Here is a 14,700-nt window from a genome sequence, read left to right as displayed (position 1 = left end):
TGTAATCGTGGAAACAGTGACTGTAATTTAGCTACAACTTGCCAACATGAAGTGGCTGCTGATATGATGTCAGATTAGGGCAGCAGAAGATACAGGGTGGCCCTATGCATCAGGCACCCCCACCCTCACTCGCCCCAGTGAGTGGCACAGCAGCACAGTGGTGGGGGTGTAAGCTGTAGTAATGTAGGGGCTGAGTCAAATAAGAGAACTTAGAACATAAGTGTTCCAGCCCATGTATGTAACTCCCCCCTGCTCCCACAGAGCTGTCCCATATAACTGAGGTAACTGAGTACAGCACTGCAGACATCCCTGCTGCCTGGCCTGAGTGCCAGCACCCCCCATCCTTGGTCCTCCCTGCAGTGGTGCACAGCTGCCCTCACCTATAGAGGAGTCTGCCCCTGTTACATGCACTGCAGCTTGGATGCCATAGAAGCCATACTGTGCCAGCCCAGCTAGGAGAACCAGTCTGTGCCCTGCTGCAACCATGAGGAAGGGGTCTCCCTGCTTCCCAGCACTGCTGCTCCTGCTCTCCCTCCCCCTGATCCGGGGCTCCCCAGCCTGCCCAGCCCGCTGCGATGTGTCCCGCTGCCCCAGTCCCGTCTGCCCCAACGGCTACGTCCCGGACCGCTGCAACTGCTGCCTGGTGTGCGCTGCGGGGGAAGGAGAGTCCTGCGGCCGGGAAGGGGACCCGCCGTGCGGGGACACTCTGCAGTGCAAGCCGCCGCCTGGCATGCGGGGGCTGAAGGGCACCTGCCAGTGCAAGCACGACTACCAGGTGTGCGCCAACGACGGGCACACCTACAGCAACCTGTGCCAGATGAAGCTGGCCAGCAGGAGGGCGCTGCAGCAGGGGCACCCGCCGGTGGCGCAGGTACACAAGGGAGCCTGCATATCGGGTAAGTACAGGCATGCCTGGGCTGACAGTGGCAGGGGGCACAGCTGGCATAGATGTTATTAAGTGAATGATTTGAAAGAAATTAATTAAAATATCTACAGTCTATCCATCTAGATAGCTAGTTCTTGGTTCCAGCTGTGAGCTCGACATTGTCTAGGTTGACAGTCAATAGGTCAACCAATATTGGTCGACATACACTAGGTGGACATTAACACAAGTTTTTTTTTACAATTTATTTAGTTTTAACCAACTTTTATACTTTATGATCCACGTGGACTATGTTTGATAATGGGAAGGAGACATGTTACAGTAATTGGGGGTCCATGTTGACACATGTCGACATTAATAACACCTATATAAACTCTCCAGGTGGCCCCAAAAACTGCCTTCTGTCCCCCTGTACATTACTATGTGTTCTAGTTATGTGTGGACCTTAGGTCGACATGCATTGGGTCAACCACTGAAGGTCTCCATGGCTTAGGTTGACACATGCAATATGTCAACATGGCTAAGTTCGACAGGGTTGGAAGGTTGACACAAGCATTAGGTCAATGATGGAAATGTTCGGCATGAGTTTTTCACCTTTTTTTTGTCCCAAATGTCGACATGGACACAGTCAAAGTGTGCCTCAATGCCATGCTTTGGGCACGGTGCCTCGCTGCACTTGCCATGCTTTGGGCACGGTGCCTCGCTGCGCTTGCCATGCTTTAGGCACGGTGCCTCGCTGCGCTTGGCACATTATTTTATTCTCCCACCTCGCCGTAGTGGATAGTAAGGCACAAAATACCGCCTGTCAGTGCATGTCGGCTAAAAAAACAGTCGGCAGTGGAGGATATTCATGTACAGGTAGATCTGGTCAAACTAATGCATTTTGCAACAATGGTAGGACCTTCTTTTGGAACCCCAGCGAATACACCACCAGCAGCAGACGAGGAGTTCCCATTGCATAGGTGCATGAGCATCCAGCTTGGCCCATAGGTGATCTTACAGAAAGGGACTTTTGTCACCTTTATAAATAGATCCCAGGGACACTTGTCATATGCAGCTGTAGAACCTTGAGCAAGAATTTCATATAACAAGTGTCCTATGGATGTAGAACTGACAGTCACATGATGTCAGGGTTCGATCAGGTAGTAACGGTGATCAATGCAGATGTTATACCCGCTAGAATTATCTCTTATCTCCAAAATGACCCAAATTAGGAAGGACAGTCCTGACTTGAGGGTTCTCTCTCTTCCCAGTTGGGCTGTTACAGTAGGTAGATTCGGTTCACTGATACTCCCCATAGTGGTGAACAGGTGTTGTATGGTTCTGCCATGGTGTGTATATGTGTTGTATGGTTCTGCCATGGTGTGTATATGTGTTGTATGGTTCTGCCATGGTGTGTATGGGTTGTATGGTTCTGCAATGGTGTGTATGGGTTGTATGGTTCTGCCATGGTGCGTATGGTCCTGCCATGGTGTGTATGTATTGTATGGTCCTGCCATGGTGTGTATGTGTTGTATGGTCCTGCCGTGGTGTGTATGTGTTGTATGGTTCTCCCATGGTGTATATGTGTTGTATGGTTCTGCTATGGTGTGTATGTGTTGCATTGTTCTGCCATGGTGTGTATGAGTTGTATGGTTCTGCCCTGGTGTGTACAGTATTTGTTGTATGGTTCTGCCAGGGTGTGTATGTGTTGTATGGTTCTGCCATGGTGTGTATGGGTTGTATGGTTCTGCAATGGTGTGTATGTGTTGTATGGTTCTGCCATGGTGTGTATGTGTTGTTTGGTTCTGCCATGGTGTGTACTTTATGTGTTGTATGGTTCTGCCATGGTGTGTACTGTATGTGTTGTATGGTTCTGCCATGGTGTGTATGTGTTGCATGGTTCTGCCATGGTGTATATGTGTTGTATGGTCCTGCCATGGTGTGTATGTGTTGTATGGTCCTGCCATGGTGTGTACAGTATTTGTTGTATGGTTTTGACAGGGTGTATATGTGTTGTATGCCATGGTGTGTATGTATTGTATGGTCCTGCCATGGTGTGTATGTGTTGTATGGTTCTGTCACAACCAGAATGAGGGCCGTTGTGTATTTGAATACATTCTGCCAATCCATCATTCCTTATTCCTGCCATAAGAAATTATAATTATCAGTTATGAATGGGTCCATTCATGAAGCAGCGAAAAGAGTGGTTGCCCCTGGCTACCAGTCGGCTGCTACTGTATGTTTAATTGTATAGACTGCAGTAAAAGATAAATGTTACCTCAAAGCTGATTGGTTGCCACAACTTCTCCTCTGTCTCACTTCTCCACTCTTGTAAATGCTTCAAGAATAGACCCCAAAATCTTATAATTAATAAATATGTTATCACACGGGCGCATTTCACGGCAGAGATTTACAGTGTCCGAATTGCCCGTGTCATGTTGTATTTTTACTATTGTTTTATCAACTTCAGCCCCGAAACCCAATTGCACCAAAATACTTCTATAGGACACAGCGACAATTCTTGGTTTACAGCACATATTTCATGGGCACTAGTGAGGCATCTGCGTTCTATGAGACAATGGGTGGGATGCACTAAAGGAAAAATGCGGTAAAACCCCCGGTATCGGGGTTTTTACCGCATTTTAGTATGCAGGAAGACCCACACGCCGGGTTTCCGCTGCGGGGGGGGGGGGGGGGCGGGGTATCGACAGCAAAAGCTGACGAGACCCCATAGAAGTTTATGGGCTTCTTACCATGACCTGCTTCCGCCCCCACAAGGAGCCCCGCCGCTCCGCAAGGACCCCCTCCGACCTCCCTCCTGCTGTGCTGCCCGGACCAGTGACATCCTCCTCCCTAGCCCGTACATCAACTTTGGGTGCAGGGAGGAGGCGGAGCTGCCCCGCAACAGCAGCTGGGTAGGAGGTGGGGGGAGTCACCGGGGACCCGCTCACCCAACAATGGCTGCTTTGCAAAGAGCAACTCTTATCGAAGGAGCTGCCCTTTGCTGCGGTAGCCGGCGGAGGGGGGCAAATCGGGGCTACAGATGTTAGTGCATCCCCCCCCCCCTTAATCACACGGCTGCAAATTTGCATGGCGGCCAATTAACGATACACTGCGCATGTGTGCGGTTCTCCGTACGCATGCGCCAGGCCATCCTGCAATGATACTATTTCTATACGAATGCCGTTTGCAAGGTGATTGACAGGAAGTAGGTGTCAGGGGGTGGAAACCGCCCATTTAGGGAAGCGCTAAGACAAACGCTGGCATTCCAGAAAAGAACGCTGGGAGTGTCCAGGAAATGGCTAGGCATGCCTGGGCGTTTTGGGGGTAGGATGTGTGCCTTTCTCCATAGCCCCCCAAGTAAGTCCAGGGCTACAAGTGGCCAGTGTAAAAATCATATCGATGGTGAGCCAGTTAGGATGGGATTTGGGTGGCTGCCCATCCATATGCACAGTGCTCACATTAACTCACAAGGTGGGATTACACTCTAGCAGGGTGGCGTCTAAACTTAACACTGACCGTGCCAATTCGTGGCTGTGTGATAGGGTGTGAATCAGGCCCAATAACAGAACTAATTGCCCCAAACACAGCCTGAAACACGACAGTTATTAGCTGATTGGCTGGTACTTTATCTCTCACCAAGGCTTCGTAAAGAGATACCACAGCCTGAAACAACAGTTATTAGCTGATTGGCTGGTACTCTTGTCTCTCTTCACTTTATCTCTCTCCAAGACTAAGCTAATAGGCCCCACAGCCTGTAGCATGCTGATTGGGAGCGGATTGGTTGGTAGTTTATCTCTCTCCCTACATAAAGTTCGGCCTGTGGCCTCAGATGACAGAGAACTTACTGTACGATGACAGAGCGGAGCACAGACACAATATGGATGAGATTTTCCTGTTGTTTTCATTCCTTGAATATTTTAGCTAACGTGAGAGCAGCCAGAAGGGCGCTGTGTGGAGCAGTTATGTCAGTGTGGCACTGTGTATCCTGTACACACCCGGCCTCCTCCCTTCTGGTATCTAGTCTTCCCTAATTAAAGGCTGAAATACAAATTGATGAATACAGAGCAGGATAAGAGATCATTGGCCAGATGTATTAGCCTCCGAGTTCCGCACCCGTGCGGGATGCCGGCCGAACTCAGAGGTCTTTTTAAAGGGGCAATCATTTTCAAGGCAAAACCATGCCCTGTAAATGTTTGCCCTTTAAAAACCCTCCATGTTTGGCGGACATCCCCCACGTGTGCTGAACTTGGAGGCTATTACATTTGGTCATGGATTCTCTATCCCTCCCTTCAGTTCATTCCTTCAGTTCTTCCATAGACAGACTGGAGCTATAGACAGACACACACACACACAGATGCACACGCACACACACACACATACACACACACACATGCACAGACGCACATACACACATTATGTGGGGTATTCAATGTTGTCCAGATTTTTTTGGCTATCTAAAAATCTGGACATACCTATTCAATCAGGCCATTTTCAGACGACTTTTCCACCGATGCAGATTCAAAATGATTTAATAAAACACGTGGATCAGTGAGTATTTAGCCGATGGACGTGTTTTCAGACCGTGCCGATTTTTCTGACAGTCAAAAAATGGATTGAATAGGTCCAATGTAAATTCGACCGAGAAGTGCATATTTTTCCAATAGTCCCGGATTGAATACCCCCTATATCTACATAGAGTATAACCCTTTACAGTGCTATTCAGGGGCAGGCTCAATGGACACCGAGGAAATGGAGGCCCCCTGGTGGTGTAAATGGAATGAACCCCCACCCTCTCAACACACTGCTATTCTCCAAACCACAACAGATTTCTTTCCCTTACAAGTTACTGACCATGTGGGTATCTTCCCCCTATTGGCCCCAAACTGTACATCTCAGTTATGTGTGCCGCAAGTGTGCACTTAGCTCAGTGCATGCATGTGACTCACATGGCACCGTGCAAGCCCAGTAGTATTGTAACATGCACAAGTATAACATGCAAATACAGGCTGGTCTGCACCTACAGTAGCATAGGGTAGGTGTAAGTGCGATGACAGCTGCTGGGGATGGTACAAATGCACAGATGTACTTGAATTGTGAAGTGCAAACACGTACAACTCAGGCCAAAAATTATTATTTGAAGATGTGCAATTTGCATTTAATTTTATTTCTTCATTCTTCAAGATTGCAGCGACTGTGGGGGTGCAAAATGACCTTTCCGTTAGAGGGCCTGTAATTGTTGGTTGTGTGGATTGTATTGTGTCAGCATCAGTGGCAGTTACTACCTATGGGCTGCGGGGGTGGTTTTTTTCAATGGCCTGCAGGACTATAGCTGCCCCCAGTTAAAATCCATCACTGTAGTGAAGCCAGATGCAGTCTGGGAGACTGCACTGGCTTCACTGTGACTGGCAGTAACTTCCTATTGGAAATCCAACCTACCAGTCACCCAAGGCAGTCCGATTAGGAGGGGCTGCCTCTTTGGCTTCTATGGGCTGCAGCCGTAGCAGTCCATACAACCGGTGTATGTGCATGTACAGTACCATGGCCGATACTGCGCATAGGCCAGTCCAGGTGCCTGTCATCTACATTGTACATACACTCTTTTTTACGCTGCAGGATGAAATATTTCAATTCCAATTTTGGGCACAGTACCACCCCCTCTGCCTGAGTTAGGCGTCAAAATATAGTTTCAATTAAACCACCCCCAAGTGTTTTGGTTTGAATTCGGTTTTCAGTTCAGTTAAAAATGAATAAAAAAAAAAAATGGTAAAACAGTTCAAATCATTTGTTGCAATCCAAAATCCAAATTTCAGATTTAAAATCCGAATTCCAAAACGCAGTTATATGCTAACCAGGATCCAGAAGGGGTTTTGGTTTGGATCCACAAAATTCAATGTGGATTCGAAGATTTCACCAATATAATGAAACGTTTAAAAGTACAATGTGAGGAATGGAATAACATCCGTCCCACAATAAACTATAGTTTTACCAGAAAAGAATTGCATTTAATTACGGGGCGATGGAAAATACTGAGCACATTGAAATGAATTTTCTCTGGGTTACACATTCTACACAGATAATACGCATAATCTTAGCCATCCTATTTTGTTGCGCAAATGATGGATCAGGGCAGACTAGATGGGGCTAATGTCTATTTTGTTGGCTTCTGACCAGTTTACGGTTAGGCACGGGCCTAGGGGCGGCACCCATTACGGGCGGCAGCACATGCCTCCTGCCATGTAGCCAATTCTTTTTAAAACAGCTGCAATAAAAGAAAACTGACTGTGGGAGCCTGGAGCCGCGCAACGACTTGAGCCGGGACCTGCCTAACACCTCCTGCGGGAGGGGCGCAACACCTGGTGCCGGGACCTGCCTGCCACCTACCGCAGAAGGTCCTGAGCCGCGCATCACCAGGACCGCCTGTCACTTCCCACAAGAGCTCAGAGCCGGGACCTGCCTTACACCTCCCGCTGGAGCACTGAGCTGCGCATCGTCAGGACCCGCCTGTCACCTCCGATGGGAGCTCGGAGCCGGGACCAGCCTGCCATCTCCCACAGGAGCACTGAGCCGTGCACCGCTGGGAGCCGGGACCTGCCTGCCTTTAGATGAATAAGTCTAAACAGGACAAGAGCGCGGAGGACAGGCAGAGCCAGCACATATGTATACACTGCCCCCTCTCTCTCACTGACTGTCCCCCTAACTACCTCTCTCTCCCCCCTTCTTTCACTCCCCCTCTCTTCCTCTGTCAATCCCTCTCTAATTGGGAAGGGGGGGGGGGGGCGGCGGCAAAAAAAAGTGTGCCTAGGGGCGGCCATAACACTAAATCCGGCCCTGCGGTTAGGATTCCCTTTTTGCAAGGTTACAAAGTCAGTGTCTTTCCTGTGAGCGCGCTACCGTGTCCAAGGTTAAAATGGAAAATAAACATTAATCTTCAACATTAATCTTCCTCACCTTTCCTGCAGTGTATGAGATGCAGTCATTGAGCTTCACATCTGCAGCTGCCACATAACTAGTAGCCGAACAGTTTATTTCTTTATGCACTGAGGCCTGTAATCCAGAATGTTATGGTCGTAAACTGGGAGAATGTGCCATACAATGAGGTTTAAAGTACAGAGACCTTTTTCTTAGCCGTGCCGGTGTGTCCCTGTGGAGAAGTGCAGACATAGCGGCTTCTGGGTTTATGGGCGGCAATTAGCCGCTAAAATGGGAGAGCCGAGTGTTTACAAAGGTGTTACTGTAACGTATTGAGAAGCGCTGCCAAGTCTGAATACATGGCATATATGTCTGCACCAAGTATTCAAATATTCTTTTTTCATACAAATAATTTCTGTGCAACTGGTGAGAATGAACGTGGCTATGTCATATTGCAGGTCACATTTATCATCTAGGCCCCTATTTATCAAACCGGGTGATAACACGGATTTCCTTATCGCAGTAATATAATAAATGGTATTGGAGTGATTAACGAGGTAAAAGCAAGCTGGATTGAAAAGCAATGCCTCATGGCTAGCAGTTTTTCATTTGTGAACGCATTTGAACACTTTGTACATGATAACTCCTCTATGTAACGCACTATTCACTTTTCAACGTAGTCACCCTCCCTTTCCACGCATGTTGGGCAAACCCATCGGAGAAGAAAGCTGGTTGTTGTTGTCGACACCAGGACTGAACGGCAGCTTTCACCTCGTCGTCAGAGTTGACGTGTTGACCCTTAAGGTGCTCTTTCGTCTATGGGAAGAGGGTTGCAGCGCCTGCAGTTCAAGGAGGTTCAGCCACACCCGTCGTACAGCCCCGACTTTGCGCCCTGCGACTTTCACCTCTTCCCAAAGATGAAAGAGCACCCTAAGGGTCAACACTCATCTCTGATGACGAGGTGAAAGCTGCCGATTGGTCCTGGTGTTGACAACAACCACCAGCTTTCTTCTCCTACGGGTCTGCCAGACTCGTCAAGCATTGCGCGGAAAGGTATGGGGACTACCTATATGTTGAAAAGTAAATAGTGCATTACATAGAGCAGCCCTCCAGCTGTTGTTGAACTACACATCCCAGAATGCCCTGCAACAGTTTTAGTATGACCAAATAGCAAAACTGTAGCAGGGCATGCTGGGATGTGTAGTTGAACAACAGCTGGAGGGCCGAAGGTTCGCCATCCCTGACATAGAGGATAAACTGAGTTATCATGTACAAAATAAAGTGTTCAAATGCATTCACAAATACAAAAAAGGTATAACCATGGAGGCATTACTTTTCAATCCAGTCTCACATCTTATTATTAGTTACTTATATAGTGACAGCATATTCTGTTGCACTCTCTGAATGGGAACAAAATTGTAATAAAACTGGGCAATATAATAACAGACAGCTAAAGAGGTAAGAGGGCCCCGCGCGCAAGCTTACAATATATAGGATATCTTCACAGTCAGTTCTAAAAAGTTCTGAAAATATTTTATTTCCGAAATAACTTTATTCTGCTATACCAGGGGTCCTCAAACTATTCTGCTCTGGGACCCCATCAAACAATAAAAATAATGACAGGACCCCAGCAAATTACTGCAGAAGGTCATCACATCACATCACACGTGTAGTCAGCAGACAGCACATACATGGCAGCATTGAGGAGGCACAAATGATGTGAGGAGTCTAAAATAACAGACAATTCAACAGATATTTTAGACTCCTTGAATCACTGGCTGAGATTAGAAAAGTCATCGGCCTGATGGTCAGCAACATGGAGTCGTGACCCCAAACTGAGTAGGTCAGGACCCACTTTTCTGGTCAGGGCCCACAGTTTGAGAACTGCTGTGCTATACCCATCCTGAGATGGCACCGACACGTGTGTGTGTGTGTGTGTGTGTGTGTGTATATTTTGCTAGCTCAGCTCTTTCACTAAAGTCTAGTTCTAGATTACACGTAGTGGTCCTCTGCATGTAAATATTGGAAGCCTTTGCACTGTCTGGAATGCTTCCATGCTGAATGTGATGCCTGTGGCTAGGAACCACATGAAGCCGTGCTACTATACACATTAGGGAAGCCTGTTACATAAACGCCAATAGCTGCTTTCAAGTGGACCTTTAATGTGGTCATCCTCAAGTAAATATACATGGCCACAGCGAGGCGAGACAGTGAGGAAGACATGGGGCCAGTCTCACCAGTCTGGATCTCTGTTTACAACATTGAGGTTGAACAACTTAACCCCTCTGCCCGTCCCGGGTGATGTGCCACCACAGGACTTAGGGTAATTGTGCCTTTACACAGAACAAATGACACCTAATCCTCCCGTTCTAGTCCTCTCGTGCTCCTTTGGTCATGGTTGGTGTATGTGAGAAGAACGGTGTCAGCCAAAGTTCTGACTACGTGTGGGTTTACAAGCCGTCAGAGACATCTGAGTCTGAAGTTCAAACCCAAAGACTGTAATTACGCTAAGCCTGTCTGTGTTTAGAATGTTCTTACTAACATACCCAATTTTCCTGCCAGTATAGGTCACCAACATCCCAACAGTCCGAGGTACAAATTTAACTTCATCGCTGATGTGGTGGAGAAGATCGCGCCTGCAGTCGTGCACATTGAACTCTTTCTGAGGTAACGTCCTTCACTGATATCTACTCATCTTCGTCCTGCATGGAATAGAGCAGCGGTGGCCAAGCCGGTCCTCGAGATCTACCAACGGTCATTACTAACTGTCACATTTTCAAACATGCTGCATTCAATCCTACTATAGATCCACAGGTTGCCTGATATACAGGACATCACCACCTGTCCCAAATTCATCGGGAAGTGTACGCTAGAGAAGTCAGGCTGACTTTTCTTTACGAACAGTGGAAAAATCATTAGAGCGACCACCAATGATTTCTCCTCCGTGCAGCCGCATGCTAGTGCATGCGACTACGGGAATCACTCGGTGGCAGGGCCGTCTTTCCCATTGGGCTGAATGGGCAGTTGCCCAGGGGCCCAAGGATTGTAGGGGCCCAGCCCACTGGGGAAGACGGCACTGCTCTGGGGAATGGCGGTGGGCAGCTGGGATGCGGTCAGCGGCTGTCAGCGGCGACTCAGCGGTGGCGGCGGTGATCCAGGCAGCGGGGGGCTGGGATCTGGATGTAGCAATCTGGGCGGCATATGTCGGGGATGCTCCGGGCAGCAGCTGTCAGCGTTGTCCATACAGGCAGTGGCGACTCAGACCTTGCTGTAGCGCTATTTGCCGCCGGGCGGGAAGCGCTGCTGATTCTGAAAATTCTGGCCGGACGTTAATTGGCCGGACGCTCAGCCAATCAGTGTCCGGACAGTCTTTTCAAAATCTGCAGCGCTTCCTGCCCGGCAGCAAATAGCGCTACATCAAGTTCTGAGCGAGCTGCCTGGACGGACAACGCTGACAGCTGCTGCCTGGATCCCCACCACACACCGCTACATCAAGCTCCCAGCCCCCCCCCCCCCGCTGCCTGGATCACCGCCGCCACCGATGAGTCGCCTAGACAGATGCCGCTGACAGCTGCTGCCCGGATCCCCGCCACACAACTCCCAGCCCTCCTCTGCTGCTGCACATAGGTGGGTGGAGGGGGGCCCTAAAAATTATTTTGCCCAGGGGCCCAGTAGATTGTTAAGACGGCCCTGCTCGGTGGGGGGGGGGGGGGCGGATGTTCACCAGGGAGCGGGATCCACTTGCATGCTACTGCAGGAATTCACTTGGTTGGGGGCTGGGGGGGGGGGGGGGGGGGCGGATATTCGCCAGGGGGTGGGATCCACTTGCATGCTACTGCGTGACCCTGGGAGCGAGCCTGGAACATGCCACACTATTTTACTGCTTGTTCCTTGTATTTATGCATTCTTTATTATATAACAATAAAACAATAAAGGCTCGCTACTGCACTCTTACTCCAGGAAAAATGACACTAGCAGGTCCTTAGATGTTCTTAAGTTTTTAAGAAGTCTATCATGTCCTGTCCAGCCAGATTACATTGATAAACCTCCCAACATTTAGACAAGCATCCTCATCATAAAAAAAGGCCCTGTCCCATCCACCCAAACCCCACCCTGATTTATCACTTATTTCTTACAATATTTTTTTGGGGTGCAAACTGTGCCTCTTTTGGTCTCCATTGGTCAGGAATCTACTACCAAAATATGGAAGTTGGGTGGGGTGCTTTATGTACACTGTATATTGTATGTATTTGTGCATTTGACAATGCAATCTTCCACTTAGTGCTGCTGGGAACCCTGCTCGTTGCACAATATATTTCTCAGTCTGTTGCTTCCTGTTGCCTGCATTCCTCTCCTCACCAAAGGTTAGCATGGCTTCTGCACCAATTACATAAATTACCGTACGTCACTGCGGCTGCGAATAAAATAAAAGAACTCTGTCTGTAAAGTAAGGACAAAATCCATAGTGTAAAGTATGATACTGTAGGTCCTATGTTCACACAGTAGTACTCTGAACCAGGGACATGTGTAGCCTTGAAAAGCTGGAGAAGCGAATTTAATCCCGAAACACGGTCCTCAAAGCAAGGACTTTTACCTGAAAAGCTAAATCTAATTTGTTCTCTGAAAAACCGTTCTCTGTAGCGCAGTATGTATGGGTATTAACTATCGTGTACATGGCGGCCTGCCATTGTGAATTTTTGTTTGTGGAAAAGTCTGAAGGAATTTGATAAGCACCAAATACTGTAACTATTGATTTAAAAAAAAAAAAGTATGTTTAAAAAATGAAAATATATTGTAACCAACTGAGGATCGAACTACTGATACTGACATAGTGAAGCTGTGCCTCTACCCGCTAGGCCACTGTTACCTGTGATTATCTTCGCTCCTCCTAGTGTAAAGTATGATACTGTAGGTCCTCAAATAATGTTTGAAGTAGTCATCCAGCAATAGCAAAGGTTAGCATGGCTTCTATACCAATTACATAAATGACCGTACGTAGCTGCTTCTGTGAATAAAATACAAAAACTCTGTCCGTAAATTAAGGACAAAATCCGTAGTGTAAAGTCGTGGCAGCCACTGTTTTGTAGAAGAGATTTTTACGCATGCGCTGTACTGTTTGGGAAAAGTGACATCTGGTGGTCAATGAGTGTAACTTCAGGTTACATTTACAAGATTACGTTACATTTATAACGCGATCTGTAACGGGACTATAGCGCAAGGAGCAGGCGCGATTTGCATAGCGCACTTTATGCGCAACGCAGCCACGATGTACTTGGCCATATCTGTATGTCACTGACCCATGCAGCCCCTATGTAAAAAGTCAAAAAGTCACTTAGGCTGTACTGTGCGACTTACTGAAAAGTAAAACATTTCTTCAAAAGCATCCAGGGGGTTATTATAAAACTTGGCAAGACTAGCCAAGAACAGCACCATAGTGGTGAAATGAAATGATTATACAGCTTTAATAAACCGAGCCACAAACGAGACTGGTTTTACCTCTAAATCACCAATTGGGAAATAAAGCCACTTAATAACTTATTTTGTAACATTTGAATATAGAGAAGTAGAAAGTGATGCAAAGTATTTTTATTCTGAAGAAAGTGGTTCTGCCAAAGTAAATGGTGGTCTCAGACAGTCATAAAAATTCTTAAGTGCTTGCCATTTAATCTGCACTGTTCCATAATTCATATTCTTATTCTGTCCTGAAATGACTTGTCGGCAGCAGAAGAAGTAAGAGGGAGTGATGGCATTATCGTACGCAATAGGCGATTGTCACGCAGCTGCGATCCCACTCTCAATGAGCATTTAGGCGCTTATTCCGATTTGATCGCAGTACAAATTTGTTCTCAAAATGGGCAAAACCATCTGCACTGCAGATGGGGCAGATGTAACATATATAGGGCGAGATGTACTAAGCCTTGAAAAGTGATAAAATGGAGAGTGATAAACAACCAGCCAATCAACTCCTACCTGTCATATTTCAAACACAGCCTTTTACATGGCAGGTAGGAGCTGCTTGGGTGGTGGTTTATCACTTTTCATTTTATCACTTTTCTAGCTTAGTACATCTCGCCCATAGACGAGAGAGTTAGATTTGTGTGAGTTATTTTGTTTCTGTGCATGGTAAATACTGGCTGCGTTATTTTTATACTGCAATTTAGATTTCAGTTTCAACACACCCCACCCAAATGTAACTCTCTCTCTGCACTCTCTCTCTGCACATCTGCCCCACCTGCAGTGCACATGGTTTTGCCCATTTTGAGAACAAATTTGTACTGCGAACAGATCTGAATAAAGGCCTTAGTGGAAACGGGAATGACAGCAAGTGACCGCTTGGACATGTACACGGAGAGTTATAGGGAGCGGTTGGGAGAACGCATATATGACCGGACGTGTATAGAATCGCTGGACATTTTTTTTTTTTTTTATTGACATAGTTTCAAAAATATTTCTGTATTTTCTATACCATATTTTTCAAGATATACTGATGTTGCATAATTGACTAACCTGTAGCATTTCTCCGATGTCTGCAGGCATCCGTTATTTGGACGCAATGTTCCCTTGTCCAGCGGATCTGGTTTCATCATCTCTGACCTGGGTTTAATTGTCACAAATGCTCACGTGGTGTCAAGCAGTAACGCTCTCTCTGGGCGCCAGCACCTAAAGGTGCAGCTTCATAACGGCGACACCTATGAGGCAACAATCAAAGATATTGATAAGAAATCTGATATCGCAACAATCAAGATTTTCCCTAAAGTAAGTACAGATATTAGGCCGCTCAGGACTCGTCTCCTACCTGGAATCCCTGCCGAAACAAATACTGCTTGGAATGTAAAGAGGGGGAGGGGGCGACACTCACATCTGCTGCTGTGACCCAGAGGTGGCAATAGAGAGCCCTCCATTTCTATCAATCTCATTGGTCA

The 14,700-nt window shown here is 47.3% G+C and overlaps 1 protein-coding gene across 1 annotated transcript in view; it reads left to right on the top strand.

The window, feature by feature from the left end:
- The first annotated feature begins 299 nt into the window (after positions 1 to 299).
- The window catches only part of HTRA3 (HtrA serine peptidase 3), a 36,757-nt gene continuing 22,356 nt past the window's right edge, over positions 300 to 14,700 (top strand). The window contains exons 1-3 of the mRNA XM_083152842.1: positions 300 to 896; positions 10,345 to 10,444; positions 14,311 to 14,533. Of these exons, the coding sequence (XP_083008968.1) occupies positions 485 to 896; positions 10,345 to 10,444; positions 14,311 to 14,533 (735 nt within the window). The 5' untranslated portion in view covers positions 300 to 484. The remainder of the gene's footprint in view (positions 897 to 10,344; positions 10,445 to 14,310; positions 14,534 to 14,700) is intronic.

The sequence above is a fragment of the Crinia signifera genome, chromosome 1 (assembly GCF_055691185.1).
Source record: "Crinia signifera chromosome 1, ASM5569118v1, whole genome shotgun sequence".
NCBI lineage: Eukaryota > Metazoa > Chordata > Amphibia > Anura > Myobatrachidae > Crinia > Crinia signifera.
This window is presented reverse-complemented; position numbering and strand designations above follow the sequence as displayed.